This window comes from Rhinolophus sinicus, chromosome 5 (assembly GCF_057876585.1).
Source record: "Rhinolophus sinicus isolate RSI-liver-muscle chromosome 5, RSI-T2T, whole genome shotgun sequence".
Taxonomy (NCBI): domain Eukaryota; kingdom Metazoa; phylum Chordata; class Mammalia; order Chiroptera; family Rhinolophidae; genus Rhinolophus; species Rhinolophus sinicus.
Genome location: NC_142505.1, coordinates 69,538,224 through 69,552,916, shown reverse-complemented (window position 1 = coordinate 69,552,916; position 14,693 = coordinate 69,538,224). Strand labels below are relative to the sequence as shown.

At 42.7% G+C, this 14,693-nt stretch overlaps 1 protein-coding gene across 2 annotated transcripts in view; it reads right to left on the bottom strand.

Annotated features, from left to right (window-relative positions):
- The window catches only part of RUFY1 (RUN and FYVE domain containing 1), a 44,217-nt gene extending 29,831 nt beyond the window's left edge, over positions 1-14,386 (bottom strand). The window contains exons 1-4 of one of the 2 annotated variants that reach the window (XR_002136272.3): positions 13,984-14,386; positions 5,736-5,909; positions 4,284-4,401; positions 1,045-1,146 (exon numbers count right to left, since the gene is read on the bottom strand). Coding sequence is in view for 1 of the 2 variants with exons in the window: in XM_019716956.3 (XP_019572515.2) it covers positions 1,045-1,146; positions 4,284-4,401; positions 5,736-5,909; positions 13,984-14,287 (698 nt within the window). In the remaining variant the exon portion in view is untranslated. The remainder of the gene's footprint in view (positions 1-1,044; positions 1,147-4,283; positions 4,402-5,735; positions 5,910-13,983) is intronic. The other variant, XM_019716956.3, reaches the window with a different exon arrangement.
- Between the last annotated feature and the right edge of the window lie 307 nt (positions 14,387-14,693).

Genomic DNA, 14,693 nt, shown 5'->3' with positions numbered 1-14,693 from the left:
AATTAATTCTAGAGGGATTCTTCACTTATAAATTCTCATATTCTAGAGAAAATTCCTTTCACAATGATTAATTTTGCTTACAGTTATAAATATCAAACATGAACCAGTCCTACATTTCAGAGATACCTAGTCTTTACTGATGTTAAGAGACATAAAATTTTACAAACTGGATATGGAATCCTAAAATAGATAATGTATTACAAAAACCAAGGTTTTTATACTTTAAAATTGCCCACTGCATCTAGTTCTAAAGTCATCCTGTTATCATCCAATCTAATAAATATAATTTGGTTGAAACTAAATGTAGTATGTTGTCAGTTACATAATCTTAAGTATTTTGAAGAATTATCTTGAATTTCAAAATGAAAATATAAATCTTCATTTATACTGACTTTCAGATATCAGTGCTCAAAAAATGAACTAGTGGGCCCGGCCCAGTGGCTCAGGCGGTTAGAGCTCCATGCTCCTAACTCCGAAGGCTGCCGGTTCGATTCCCACATGGGCCAGTGGGCTCTCAACCACAAGGTTGCCGGTTCAACTCCTCGAGTCCCGCAAGGGATGGTGGGCAGCGCCCCCTGCAACTAAAATTGAACATGGCACCTTGAGCTGAGCTGCCGCTGAGCTCCCGAATGGCTCAGTTGGTTGGAGCCCGTCCTCTCAACCACAAGGTTGCTGGTTCGACTCCCGCAAGGGACGGTGGGCTGCGCCCCCTACAACTAGCAACGGCAACTGGACCTGGAGCTGAGCTGCACCCTCCACAACTAAGATTGAAAAGACAACAACCTGACTTGGAAAAAAAAAAGTCCTGGAAGTACACACTGTTCCCCAATAAAGTCCTGTTCCCCTTCCCCAATAAAATCTTAAAAAAAAAAAAAATTGAAGTAGCACTATTTTGAAACTAAATCACAGAACATTTATGATAAATAATAATTAGAATAAAAGCTCTGTACATTATAGACTCCTGTTTTAATTCAAAATGATCTACAGAACTATGTTCTAATTATTTACAAAGCAAATGACAAGACAAGACAGGTGATGAAATACCTTAAGAGGTGTTTATTGTCTATAAGCAGTTTCAGATAATCTGCCAGTTTCTTTTGCATAAGCGCAAGATAAAGCCAAGCTCTGCCTCTTCCCACAGCTGTCCTAGAATTCAAACGGAGAATCAAACTGTTGTGACATAACAATAACAACAAAAAACAAAGGAAAAAAACAATTTAGCCAGAGATACACAGTCGGCTTGTGAATGCAGAGGACGGTGTAAGAACAGCCGTTCTGGGGGCTGAGGGAGCACACCATCTGGGAACCCCGAGGACTGGCTCACTACACACCTCTGGGTACTGTTTAAACTTTGTGTCATGGCCATGTTTTAGTTATTTATTTTTTTGACAAAAAAGGAAAAGAAAATCTTTTTTTCCCTGGTACAAATGTTTTTACTGCTATCACTAATACATGTACTCAGGATTGCCAATAAGCATTTTAATACAACTTGGTGATAGAATAAATTACATCAGTGATATAATTACTCCAAGTTAATTAAAATATTGTTGGCATATATTTTTCTTAAAATTCAGGAGTTAACCCTATGTTCCTCACTATTTGCACTAATTTTAGGGTTTTAGTCTCCATGATATTTACATATAACTTCTTTAAATTAGTTTCAGGTGTACAAAACAATGTAATAATTAGACATTTACACCCCTCACAAAGTAATAACCCCCTTAATCTACTACCCATCTGACATCGTTACAATACCACTGACTACCTTCCCTATGCTATACTCCACATCCTGTGTCTATATATACCTATGTATTTAGTTATAGTTGACATTTAATATTATACTACTTCAGCTTCCCACGTATAGGGCAGTGGTCAGGCATCTACACAGTCTATGAAGTGATCCCCTGATAAGTCCAGTGCCTGATAAGTCCAGTACCCATCTGGCACCTTACATGATCTTTACAACATTATTAATTATGTTCCCCATACTGTATTTCACACCCCCTTGACTATCAATTTGTACTTTCTAATCCCCTCACCTTGTCCTCCATCCTCACCGTCCTCCCATCTAGCAACTATCAGTTTTTTCTCTATATCTCTATATTTCTGTTTTGTTTGCTCATTTATTCTGTTCTTTAGATTCCACAGGAAAGAAAATCTTAAGCCACAAAAATCTGATTTCTGGAATACAATAAGATAAAACTGCACATATTAATAAAATTTCACAGAGTCAGGAAATATTAGTTTTGTATAATGGATATTCTTTCAGAAGATTAATACATAGACTGTCATTAGTGCTTGTTAAAGTGTTGAAATCTCAGAAGGTTCCTAAGGCATCAGCTCAAAGGTGCAATTTTGAAAAGGCCTGCTTTAAACTTTAGAAGAAAAATAGCCTCCCAACTATAGATCTAACACTTGCTTAAGGAAAAGAAGATTCTGTTCTAAGCAGAGTAACTGCATTTGTAACATCCAGGAAAGTACCGTGTTTCCCTGAAAATAAGACCTAACTGGAAAATAAGCCCTAGCATGATTTTTCAGGATGACATCCCTGAACATAAGCCCTAATGCGTCTTTTGGAGCAAACCTTTATATAACACCCGGTCTTATTTTCGGGGAAACATGGTATGGAGGAGCTGCTGTGATCAGTACTGCATCAGAGGGGGCTCTCAGGGCTGAGGCCTTGCTGTGCACCTGCGTGGGTGTCAGGAGCCAGGCCCACAAGGGTTAACCTCACTTCACCAATACAACAGGCTTTGAACACCAATGCTACCCCCTAACCCTCTGCCCTCGCAAATAAATGATATTTAACCAGAGTTAAAAGGAAAGGAAATAAAGTCAGAAGAACAGGTATTTAACGTTGGCATGCGTAGAAGATGGACACTGACACATGCAGCTCAGCGGGGTGTAAACTGGCACAAGTCTTCTAGCAGGCAGTTGGATGGCCGCTGGACGCAAACTCTACTCCAGTAACATATCCTAAGGATGTAATTTAGGACCTCCACAGGAGATATGTTTGGGTCACCACCGTGCTGTTTGGATAATGAGAATCTGAAGACAACTACAAAGCTCACAGGGATGTTACAGAAATGAGCTATACAATGGAATGCTATGTGCCCATCTCAGAAACGGTGTTATGGATGGATGAGTCTTTCAAACGGAAAGAGGTTTAACATCTAAGTACTAAATGGAAAGGCTACAAAACAGTACGTACAGTTTAATACTTAATTTTTTCCCCTGCTTCCCTTTCCCATACATTAATATACTGTTTTTAGTTTATATTTACTTCCAAAACATTTTTATGCACATGAAAACAAATATAAATTCTTATTTTTCTCCCTTTTACAAAAAAAATTACCATGTTATACATACTATCCTGCAACTCACTTATTTCAAAGGGCTCCGCAGCAACAGGGTTTAGTGGGATTTAGCAGGTTTCAGAGTCCAACAGACCTGTGTTCTCTTCCTGGCTACCACTCACTTCCTGCCAACGGACCTTGGGCAACTTACCCACTCTGCGCCTAAGTCCATGCTTGTCCATGGGGATATCTACGAACGGCATTCCTAGAGGCTTTTTGTAGACCATTAAATGAGGTAATAGAATGTCCTTAGCAGGATACGTGGTACATGGCAGGCCCTTAGTAGATGGTGGCTATTATTATTATTATTATCTGAAAACGGAACAGGTTGGCTCCACAGGAGAAGGGTCAGGCAGAGGCTGGACAGTTGCAGGGGGCTCTTTTGCACAGGCCAAAGAATCTCTAGGGTACCTTCTAAATGCAGACTGACACCTTCTTTGTGCTCTGTCCAGTGTTTGATTTTGAGCCTATGATCAGGATACCAAGGGCAAACCCAGATACAGCAAATGATTTGTTAGTCCCAACCTTTTCACAAATGTCTCTTATCCTGGAATCTAAAATCTGGCCTGAATGGTATTATTCAGAAAAACTGCCCAGATGTATCGGAAGTAATGATCCCAGGAATGTGACTCCTTTTCCTCCTGTAACTGCTCCTCATGTGACAACGCCTTTTCAGCCTATTTGACCTTGCGTGACAAGCATCACAATCCCCATTTTAAAGAAAAGGAAACTGAGGCTCAGGGTAAATCTTGTTCAAGGTTGTGTGGATAATGAGAAGCAGAGCTAGGACTAAAGTCTAAGCAGAGTGTCGCTCATGCTGCAATTTGTTCTAAATCAGAAAATATTTTATCAGCAAGGAATTGAGAAATGGGTAAATATAAGGGAGTTTTTTTAAACATCAAATCAGTGTAATGACTTTTCACTCACTTTAATTCTGGCAGATTTCTGACACTAGTGGCTATATCTGATGCTTCTGGACAAAGTTTCTCCACCAGCTCCAAAGGACCAAAGAAAGATTTATTTTGGCCAATAAAACTCTTCTTAACTAAAAGGGAAAACAAAAGTGTTATACATAAGAACAAGACGTAAAATGTCTTCAGGGGCCCACAGTCTCTTTCCCAAAAGCCAAATGAATGGTTCAGATTCATCTTTCCACTTAATTCTTCTGATTTAGTCTTGTGGACTGGGAGAGGCCAGGTAACAAATGAGCTCTCCCTTCCTCTGGAGACAGGGACTCTCTGATCTACCCACTATGCGCTTTCTCCAAGTATTTTATTTATTGCCCATGAAATAAAAGTGCCTCACATGATCACTTGGGAAATCCTTCCCCTTCCTCCTTCCTATCTGATGCCAAAATCAGTGCTTGATTTCAAATGAACATTCCCACCATCCCTCACCTGAAATGCTGTAATAACCTCCTAACAAATCTTCCTGCTCTAACATTGTCACCTCTCCACCCTTATGATCTGTACTCCATGTAACTGGAAGTTCTTTTAAAAATGTAAGTCACATCATACTCTTGGAATAAAATAATAAAATCAGTTCCTCACTGGACCTTTAATAACCGACATGACCCAGCTCTTCCCACCTCCTGGACCTCATCTCCTCCCTCTCAACACATCTCAGTTACCTGGTGTCTTCCTCAAACCAAGACTGGTCCCACTCAGGACCACTGCACCTGTTTTTTTGCTTTTCCCAAATCTTTGCATGTAGGACTCCGTCTTCTCCTGTAGGTATCAGCTCACATTTTACCTCCCCAGAAAGATCTTCCCCTCTCACTCTAGCTGAAAGGCTTTTTCCTTGATTCTCTATCATCTAGCCCACTTTGCTTCCTTGAATTTGTAGCATTTTGTAGTTGTTGATTAGCTTCTGAATTTATTGTCTGTCTCCTCCTCCAGAACTGTGCTGTCCAAGGCAGTCACTAGCCACATGTGCTACTGAGCACTTGAACTGTAGCTGGTAGTGCAATGGAGATGTGCTGTAGATGTTGAGCACAGTGGATTTTTAAGCCTTAGTATAAAAAAGGAATGCAAAGTATCTCATTAATACGGCTTTTTAATAATGACTATGTGTCAAAATGATAATATTTTGGATATATTGGGTTCAATAAAATATATCATTAAAATTAATTTCACATATTTCTTTTTTTTTTAACACAACTACTACAGCAGAACATTAGAAACTGCTCATGAGGCTCGCATGGCAATTTCTACTGGACAACGATGCTCAAGAACGTCGGGTCTGTGGGCCGGGATCTTGTCTGTTTTGTATATTGTTGTTATCCCAGCACCTCAGAACAATGTTTAGCACTGATGAATACATGCTGAGCAACAGCTAGCCTAACTTAACCCCCCGCCCCCCGAACGCCCCCAGGCTCACCTTTCAGCCCATGTTTGAGGCAGTGCTCCATCACCACAAAGAATTGCTGTAAGGGGGCATGATCCGCATCCAGGCTGCGGCCCAGGCTCAGGGCGGACTGGAGCAAGACCTTGATGCTGAGTTTCATCATGTGCATCAAGTTGGCCCGCTCCTCCATCATCTGGCACTTGGAAGCTGTGGGATAGGATAGAAGCAGGGACAGCTTCGTTAGTGGACTGTGTTCCGGGGTTAGGAGGCTGGACAACGGAGGCAAGACGGGCAGGGGGCAGTTGGTCTGCCAGGAGCGCAGATGTGCGGATAACTGGGGTTCGCAGCACCCGGACTCTGATCACTGGAGGTCAAAACCACAACTAGGTGTAGGGTCAGACTCCCGAGGCCTCTCAGGCGGCTCTGCGCGTTGCTAAGGCTACGTCTCTACCAAGACTCGCCGCGATTGGCCTCTCCTACACTTGGTATTCAGTTTTCTACCCACCGAAAGGCGCAAACTCCTGGAAGCCCTGCCCCAAGCATAAGGAAAGTGTTCCGCCCCCGGACGCTTCTATTGGACGAGCCCAGCCCTGGGCCACGCCCACGGAGCTGGCGGGCGCCATTTTAGGCCGTCTGGCGGGTGCGGTGGTCCTGCCATTGCCCAGATGGCTTCTTAGGCCTGCAGGGTTGCTTGACGGTGCCACCCCAAGTTCTTTCGGGAAAGCACCTGCCCCCTCCGGTTCAGGCTCAAATTCTCGTTGTTGCCCGCCTTTCGCCCACAATTAGTGGTCAATTACGAGTTTTACACTTTTTTGTAAGTAAAACCGTTCGAATAAAATAAATTCACCTGTCTTTCCATTTCAACGCCATTAACCTTGTTTTGTTTGAGGGTTAAAAAAGTTGTCTTCAGTCAGTATTAGGTATCCATGACAAACGCTTACCACATGGCCGCTCAAACCCAGAAACTTGTCATTCTAGAAATTAGATAAAAATGTAGACCCCAAACAGTCCTGGCAGGAAAAACAACCCCGAGCACGAAGGGGGCCCGACCTCGTGCGTCGCGCCCCTCTCCGCATGCGCACCGACCTTCCACCTTTAAAATATTCGCCAATTGGAAGTGGGGTGGGGGATCCTATTTTTTTAGTTTGCTATTGTCTGATTACAACAGAATTGTCATGTTTATTGTCTCCTAGTCTGTGAATTGCTTGTTAAACTAGGAGACAATAAACATGACAATAAAAGTCATGTTTATTGTCTCCTAGTCTGTGAATTGCTTGTTAAACCTTAATTTGGATTGATCTGTGTATTCTGGATGTTAACTGTGGATTAATGTTCAAGGACATTAATATGGACACAAGAGCAGCATACACAGAGGGTACCAAAAAAAGAATACACATTTTAAGAAAGGAAAACTGTATGAAAATTGTAATACTCAATATATACTGATAACAAAAGATGAATACAAGTCACATTTAACTTCTGCAATTACAAGAGGTGCTCAAAGTGGTTACCATCAGTGTCCAGACACTTCTGATTACAGTGAACTACTGTTTGAGTAACGTTGACCAAAGTGTCCACATTTTTTTGGCACCCTCGGTATATGTGTAGCTAAATTGAAAAGGACGATATTATTACTGTGAATTTATAATAAAGGCATTTGCTAATAAATAAATATTGAGACTTGAGACAGTTTGGGATTCAATATTCTCAATTTTCTCGGCAAAACCTAAGACACCTCCTGGTAAAGAGAAATTGGTTTAAACATTTCATATCAGTTGTGGAGAGAGAAAAATGGGTTAAATAAAGCATTTGGGTTGGGGTTGTTTAATTATTATTGTTATTTTTTTTTAACAGGACTTTATTGGGGAACAGTGTGTATTTCCAGGACTTTTCTCCAAGTCAAGTCATTATCCCCTCAATCCTAGTTGTGGAGGGTGCCGTTCAGCTTCAAGTTGTCCTTTCAGTCTTAGTTGTGGAGGGCGCAGCTCAGCTCCAGGTCCAATTGCCATTACTAGTTGCAGGGGGCGCAGCCCACCATCCCTTGTGGGAGTCAGTCGAACCAGCAACTTTGTGGTTGAGAGCCTGCGCTCCAACCAACTGAGCCATCCGGGAGGCAGCTCAGCTCAAGGTGCTGTGTTCAATCTTTAGTTGCAGGGGGTGCTGCCCACCGTCCCTTGCGGAACTTGAGGAGTTGAACCAGCAACCTTGTGGCTGAGAGCCCACTGGCCCATGTGGGAATTGAACCGGCAGCCCTCGGAGTCAGGAGCATGGCGTTCCAACAGCCCGAGCCACTGGGCCGGCCCCTGTTTAATTATTTTTAAATTTTGAGAGAATGCTATGTATTACATTTATAAATTTGAAAACTTTAATGAAATGGATAGGCAAAGTAAATAAAAATTGTAAAACCTTATCAAAAGGAAGGCGAAATCCTGACTAGACCAATCAATAACCATACAAGCAATTTGTAAATATTTAACATTACATAAGACCCTGGGCCCAGGTCTATGAACTAGTGGTCTTCCAATCAGAATACATATCCAGGAAGTCTTGCAGAGGGCTCGGCAGGCCCAGGTGTTTTAAAGAAATCAATTCCCAGGTCTTCATGTTTCACAGGAACTCTTTCTTCTCTCAGTCCACAGAAGAGTGTCAATTCACTCCCTACCCCATATCTTGCTCTTGATGCATTGACTTGGGATCCCACACACCCACATGGGGGTGAAGCCTCATTCCATGATTAATCAAGCCACCAACAGCATGAAAAGCTTCCAGTCTCTCATTGCTTTATTGCACTTAGGGAAAACTGGTGTTGGGGATGGGGTTGATTTCTAGCCCTCTGCTGGGTATCTGAATTTAGAAAGTAAAAACAAATCCCCCCCCCCCCCAAATATAAATATGTAATTATTTTCAGCCAGTCTCAATACTCTCAGTACCCTAGGACATGCCATTAACCTGATGGACATGTTCCATAAATTAAATGAGCCAAAACTGTAGCTCCAAGTTTTTGATAAAAATGGATTTGAAGTGCATGTAAACTAAGTCTTTTTGTAAAAAAATATGTACTTTATTGGCAAAGGTGTAATGAAATAAGCAATATTTAGATGTCCCCCACCATTTTGAGTGTTCTGGGTTAAACAAGGTAACTACATGAAAGAATTACAAACATAATTATCACTTGATAAACTTGGTAAAACCTTTTTTTGGGAACTTCCCAGAGGTTGAAAAATCATATATTTCTTTAATATGACTAGGTTGCATCATTTACTGAAAGTCAGGTGATTTTCATCAGTCAAAAATAAAATATAAATGTCAGTCTAAAATCACTGACATTAGATCAATGTGATTTGGGGCATATAACTTTATATTGCTCTAACTCTCCATTTATATTTCTCATTGGAACCAGGTTTGTCAGGGATCACATCTATGAAAAAAGGAATAAAATTCATGCTCAGTCCTATCATATTTTATCAGTAAATCATATATAGTCATCTATAGATACAGGTTAATGAAAAAACCAGTATCATTTAGCTCATTAAGAGAAGCAATTCCAAGGAAAATTTATGTATAATTATTTATAAAATTACATTTATATGCTTTTTATCAGTTTACCATTATTAATCATTTTAATGGTAATTCACTGCAGAAGAAAAATTTTTATACACTTAGAGCTTTAGTTACAAGAAAAGTTTATTAAATATTAATTCATTTACATATTTTTGGCTGAGACATACGATTGGATGACCAATAAAAAATTTTAAAACATGGAAGTGGAAATTCAAGTTCAAGGAATAAAATGAGGTAAAAATATTTAAAATATGAAAAATAACTTGTTTATTTTTAAGATGAATGGTCGTGCTTAACAAATCAACGTATTTATGTACATACCACATGATACACTTCAAAGTGATGTAACAGTTTTATTTCAAAAAGTCAGTATTTACAATAAGCCAGAAAATGTATTCATTTTAAAATTATCAAGAATTTTATGTCAGCTTTAAAAGTTGAATTTTTTTTTTTTTTTCAGGAGGTCATGTGAGCAAAAAATGTGAAGACGTGTTTTAGGTGGTCAGAACTGGGTGGCAGTGGCTCTCCACACCGTTCCTGGGGACAAGGCAGTGTATGTCAACCATTTCATCCACCCCCCTGCTCAGTTAGTCGCCTATTCACATTCATGCTCAATTTAGAGAGTTATGGAAAATTCAAGCTGGAACAATCTTTAAGCTGGTCCACCTCTGAATTTTACTACCGTGTTTTCCCGAAAATAAGACCTAGCCGGACCATCAGCTCTAATGTGTTTTTTGGAGCAAAAATTAATATAAAAATTTTAAAAATTAATATAAAAATTAAAAATTATATAAGCCCAGGTCTTATATTGAGACTGGGTCTTATACTATATTAAAATAAGACCTGGTCTTATATTAATTTTTGCTCCAAAAGACTCATTAGAGCTGATGGTCCAGCTAGGTCTTATTTTGGGGGAAACACGGTCGCTTTGTGACCTTGGCCAAGCTGTTAACATCTCTAAGCTTCATTAATAACAGTTCAACACCACACACAGAATGTCACAGAATTCTACACTTATTGAATTGTCAGATAAATGATCTGATCAGGGATCTCAACCTAGACCCTTGTAGAAAGCAGCCAGGCCTGTAACCTAAATGAGCGGCGCAGAGAGGCTGAGCTGGAGAGAACACGAAGCCAGCCACCCTCTTGCTGGAGGAATGCTGTCATTAGTGCCAGATTGGAGTTTTCAAGAGAAGCTGGTAATCTGGATTTTTATGTAAAACCTACTAATTGCCTTAAAAATGTTTTTAAAAATTGTTTCATACTGTGCAGGGTAGAAAAAAATGCAACTACCAACCACAAACAGCTCAAAGGGCTGCCAGTTTGTTGTAACATTTGGTCTAGAGAATAAGCACTCAGGAAGGGGAGTGGGCTGTATGGTTATTTTTGTTGGGTTCTAAATTTTAGAGAATGACTAGATTTTTATAGATTTGAGTTTTAGTTTTGAGTAGCCCTTTGGTTTCTTGAAACATAATTCAGTATGGTGTTATCATGTACTGACAACAAAGGAAACTGTTTTTACACTTTTGTAATTGTCAGGAATATTCACTTATCTTAATGGCTAACTTAAGGAATTTAGCAATGTGAAGTGGAAAAAGTTGTGCTTCATTTTGGAAGGAGCTGCCCCACAAAATAAAATTTGTCATGGGAGAGAACAGAAAAAAAAGGCACAATATGTACCACCTACTTAATGGCAAATATAATTTTAAAATCAAAGACTTCCTTCTTCAGTGAGTACCCACTGTGCTGGGCTCTTTAATTCCATAAACATGTATGTTTTGTTATTCATCCTTTAGGAAGAGACATCACTCTAGAAAGCCAGATGTGGAACTTTGTGTGTATGTCCTGTGTTTTTCATGAAAACTGTGTAGATGAAAGGATAGCTACAAGCACACACACCCTCTGAAAGATACAACAGGATTGGGGGCAGTTTCTGGAATGAAGGACTGCCTCTATACCAGTCTCCTTTAGTATGGTTTGATTTTTTTTTTTTTTTTTTTTTTTTTTTTTTTTTTACCATGCTCATTTATTATCTTAAAAAAAAAATCAGGGAGGCTGGATGGCCCAGTTGTTTAGAGCATGAGCTCTGAACAACAGGGTTGCCGGTTCGACTCCCACAATGGCCAGTGAGCTGTGCCCTCCACAATGACTTGGAGCTGATGGGCCCTGGAGAAACACACTGTTCCCCAATATTCCCTAATAAGAAAGGAAAGAAGGGAGGGAGGGAGGGAGGGAGGGAGGGAGGGAGGGAGGGAGGAAGGAAGGAAGGAAGGAAGGAAGGAAGGAAGGAAGGAAGGAAGGAAAGAATATTTAAAAAATAAAAAACCAAATAAGACAACTCTGTGAATGCAATTGCGGTGGCCTGCTGTGCTACCAGACCTCATGTGGGATAATGCTGTATAACAAATACTCAGAGGATTCCACAACATTCCACAGCGTTTCCCTTTAACCTTTATTACCCCCAATTTTTTTCTGGCAAGGGGCCTGCTGACACCCGACCTCTGCTCTTTCACTGCTCCCTCTGACAACCCTGCATCCTCATCACTTATGGAAGCACATTGGTGGGAAAGACACGAATGAGCCTGCTGAAGCGGGGCCACTGTCTTCTCCTGACCTGCTGTTCGGGGGGGCCTCTGCCCAGCCTGGTGCTGGGTCCACCTCCTTTCCCCACCTCCATTCCTGTCCTATTGGATGGCTCCAAATCCTGGTTACCTTCGTGGACTAGCCACACAGCTTCTCCCAGCTGTTTCCCACATTTCAGCCCTTGTTCAGTCATGTTCACAATTTTTGCCAGATCTGAGTGGCAGTTATTTAATATTTTCATTAAAATATTAAATCTAATTTAAAAATCCATATGCATATATTATGGCATTTTACCATAAAACTATTTAGAGGTGTCGAAGCATTGAGGTGTTGTGACTAAGAGCATGTGCTTGAGAGGCAGGTGTCTTGGTTCAAGTATGGGCTCTGCCATTTCTAAGTTAATTTCTCTTTAAGTCAGTTTCCCTCCTTTCTAAAACGGGGATAAAATGGTACCTATCACATGGGCTGGCTCTATGCGCAAAGGCGAGGAAGTCAGTCTCCCCTTCGTGGGTTCTAAGGCATTGCAGCTTCCTGCAGAGATGCAGTCTGTATCTGGTTGGTGGGGAGGTGAGAGGCCCAGTTGCCTGCCTACTGTGCTGTGGCACTGCCAGCCTGGTGCAGCATGGCAGTGGACACCTTGCCCTACTCTAAGATTCAAAAGGCATGACCCCAACCCTGCTTAGGCCAGCAGTGCCCCAGGGTAGTCTGAGTGGGCCAGGGTGGCTGAGAACCTGTCCCCTGGAGGCAGTGGAAGGTGGGACCACACGTGAGTCCGACTCCAAGACCCCTACACACGCTCCTTTGTTCCACCGGACTTCACTTACAAAACACAAATTCAGAGATATAATTACTAAGAATTTCAAGCATGGGTCATTTCTCAGTGCCTGTCCCTGTTGGACCACACTAACCAAAGCCTGCATCGATTACACACCATGAAGCCAGTCCTGCTACTATGTAGGATTACTGTGAGGATTAAATGAATTATGTACAGATCTAAGACTAATATCTGGCACCCAGTAAGCACAATACAAGTGTTGGCTATTATTCATAGCACATAAATGTAAAACAAGTATTTTTCAAATATGCATTTGTTCAAATATTTATTATTCTGAGCTAGGCACTGTTCTAGGCACTGGAACATTTTATCCATCAGTGAACAGCTAACATTATTTGCTTACTACCTACCATGAACTACCTGAGAGGCCTCCAGAAGACCCCAGGCCTTGACTCTGGGACTGACTACCAGTGGGTGGGTGTGCAAACACTCACTGACATGCCCAAAGCGGGCAAGCTAGTGGGGACCAGATTCCTGGGTAGAGTAGCCCCTCATTACCTTTTAGTCCTACTTTCCATTGTCAGAATCTGAAAAGAAGTCAGATTTTAAACTTTACTCCTTAATCTTTCTTAACCACTGAGATTCTCAAAATTCAGTATTCTGGAAAAGTTGCCAGTGAGTAGGACAGAATCAAGAAACCGCCAAGGCACACTAATACTTTTTAGAGAGCACTCCAGTCTTTACTCAGCTCTGCCCCACAGCACTTTCCTATGCAGAAGAAAATGTCCCCAGTGCACTATGCAATACGGTAGCCACAAGCCCCCGCCTCCCCCCCTCCCCCCTGTGGGCCACTGAGTCACACATTTAATGTTTCTAGTCTTCTCACTAATGACAAGGGCTGAAAGCACTGTAGGGAATCACTGGGTGAATCAAAACTCCCCATTTTACTGGCTGGGAAATGTGGTGACTTGACTCTTTGGGGAGAGTGGATGCGCTGTCACACCTGCCAGGTGTGAGCTGGGCTGGCATTTTGAGATTTACAGCAGAAGTCCTGGATTTACTTAAGTGCTTTTAAATCCCATACAGATAATCTGAGCTCAAACTCGTACATTTTCTTAAGGTCCACCAATGAATAGAACGACGTTGTCCGGGGAACACAAGTGGGAGTCACAACCCAAGCCACGCGTTCATCTCTGCGCAGCCGCAGAGTGTAGAGTGTAGAGAAATCAGAAGAGAAGTCAGGCGCGTGAACACGTTGGCTTCTTACGACCAGTCTAACAGGGTCCCGTCTGCCCCGCTCCTACAGCCAACCACCCACCTGACCCGTGCGGAGAACGCGCGGGACGCGCCCGCCGGACCTACCTGCCGGCGCCGCGCCGTCGGCGCCGCCGCCCGCGCTGCCCAGTCCCGCGGCCGCACGCAGCGCGCTCCCGCAGCTCGCCGACAGGTTGCCGGTGGCCCTGCGCGCTAGGGTCAGGATGGGCGCGGACCAGCCCTCCGCCGCGGCGCGCCGTCTCGCTGCACTCCGCAGCTCGCCCGGGCCCGGCAGCTGGCTCCGGTCCACGATCTCGAACTCTTCCCCCGGCTCCGGCTCCGGCTCCGGCTCCGGCTCCGGCCCTGGCCCGAGCTCCCGCCCCGCCGAGCAGCTGGCTCCCCCGTCGGCCATCTTGGCCGCGTCACGTGGCCGAAGCGGGCAGCGTGCTCCGTGCGGGCGGGCGGGCGGCGGGACCGGCGCTCTCACACCCTTGCGATCCTGTTTTCCTGTTCGCGACGTCGGGCTTCTTCTTCACCACCCTCCCTCACTCGCTCCCACTTTAAGTAGGTTTAGGAAAGTACCGGTCACAACCTAAGCAGCACCCCTATTCCCACCAGTCGGGAGGACTTTTTTCCGTGAAGTTACTCTTGGGCCCAGCCTAGAACACAGCCCACATGGCCTTAGTTTTCTTTGTGACACGAGTTCCTCTTTTTTATTTTCATTTCATATTTTACTTTTTCTACTTCACTTTTCTGCAGCAGCCTTCAGAACAAGCAAAAGGGCGGGTAAGGAAACGGACTGGAGAGGCAGGAAACAG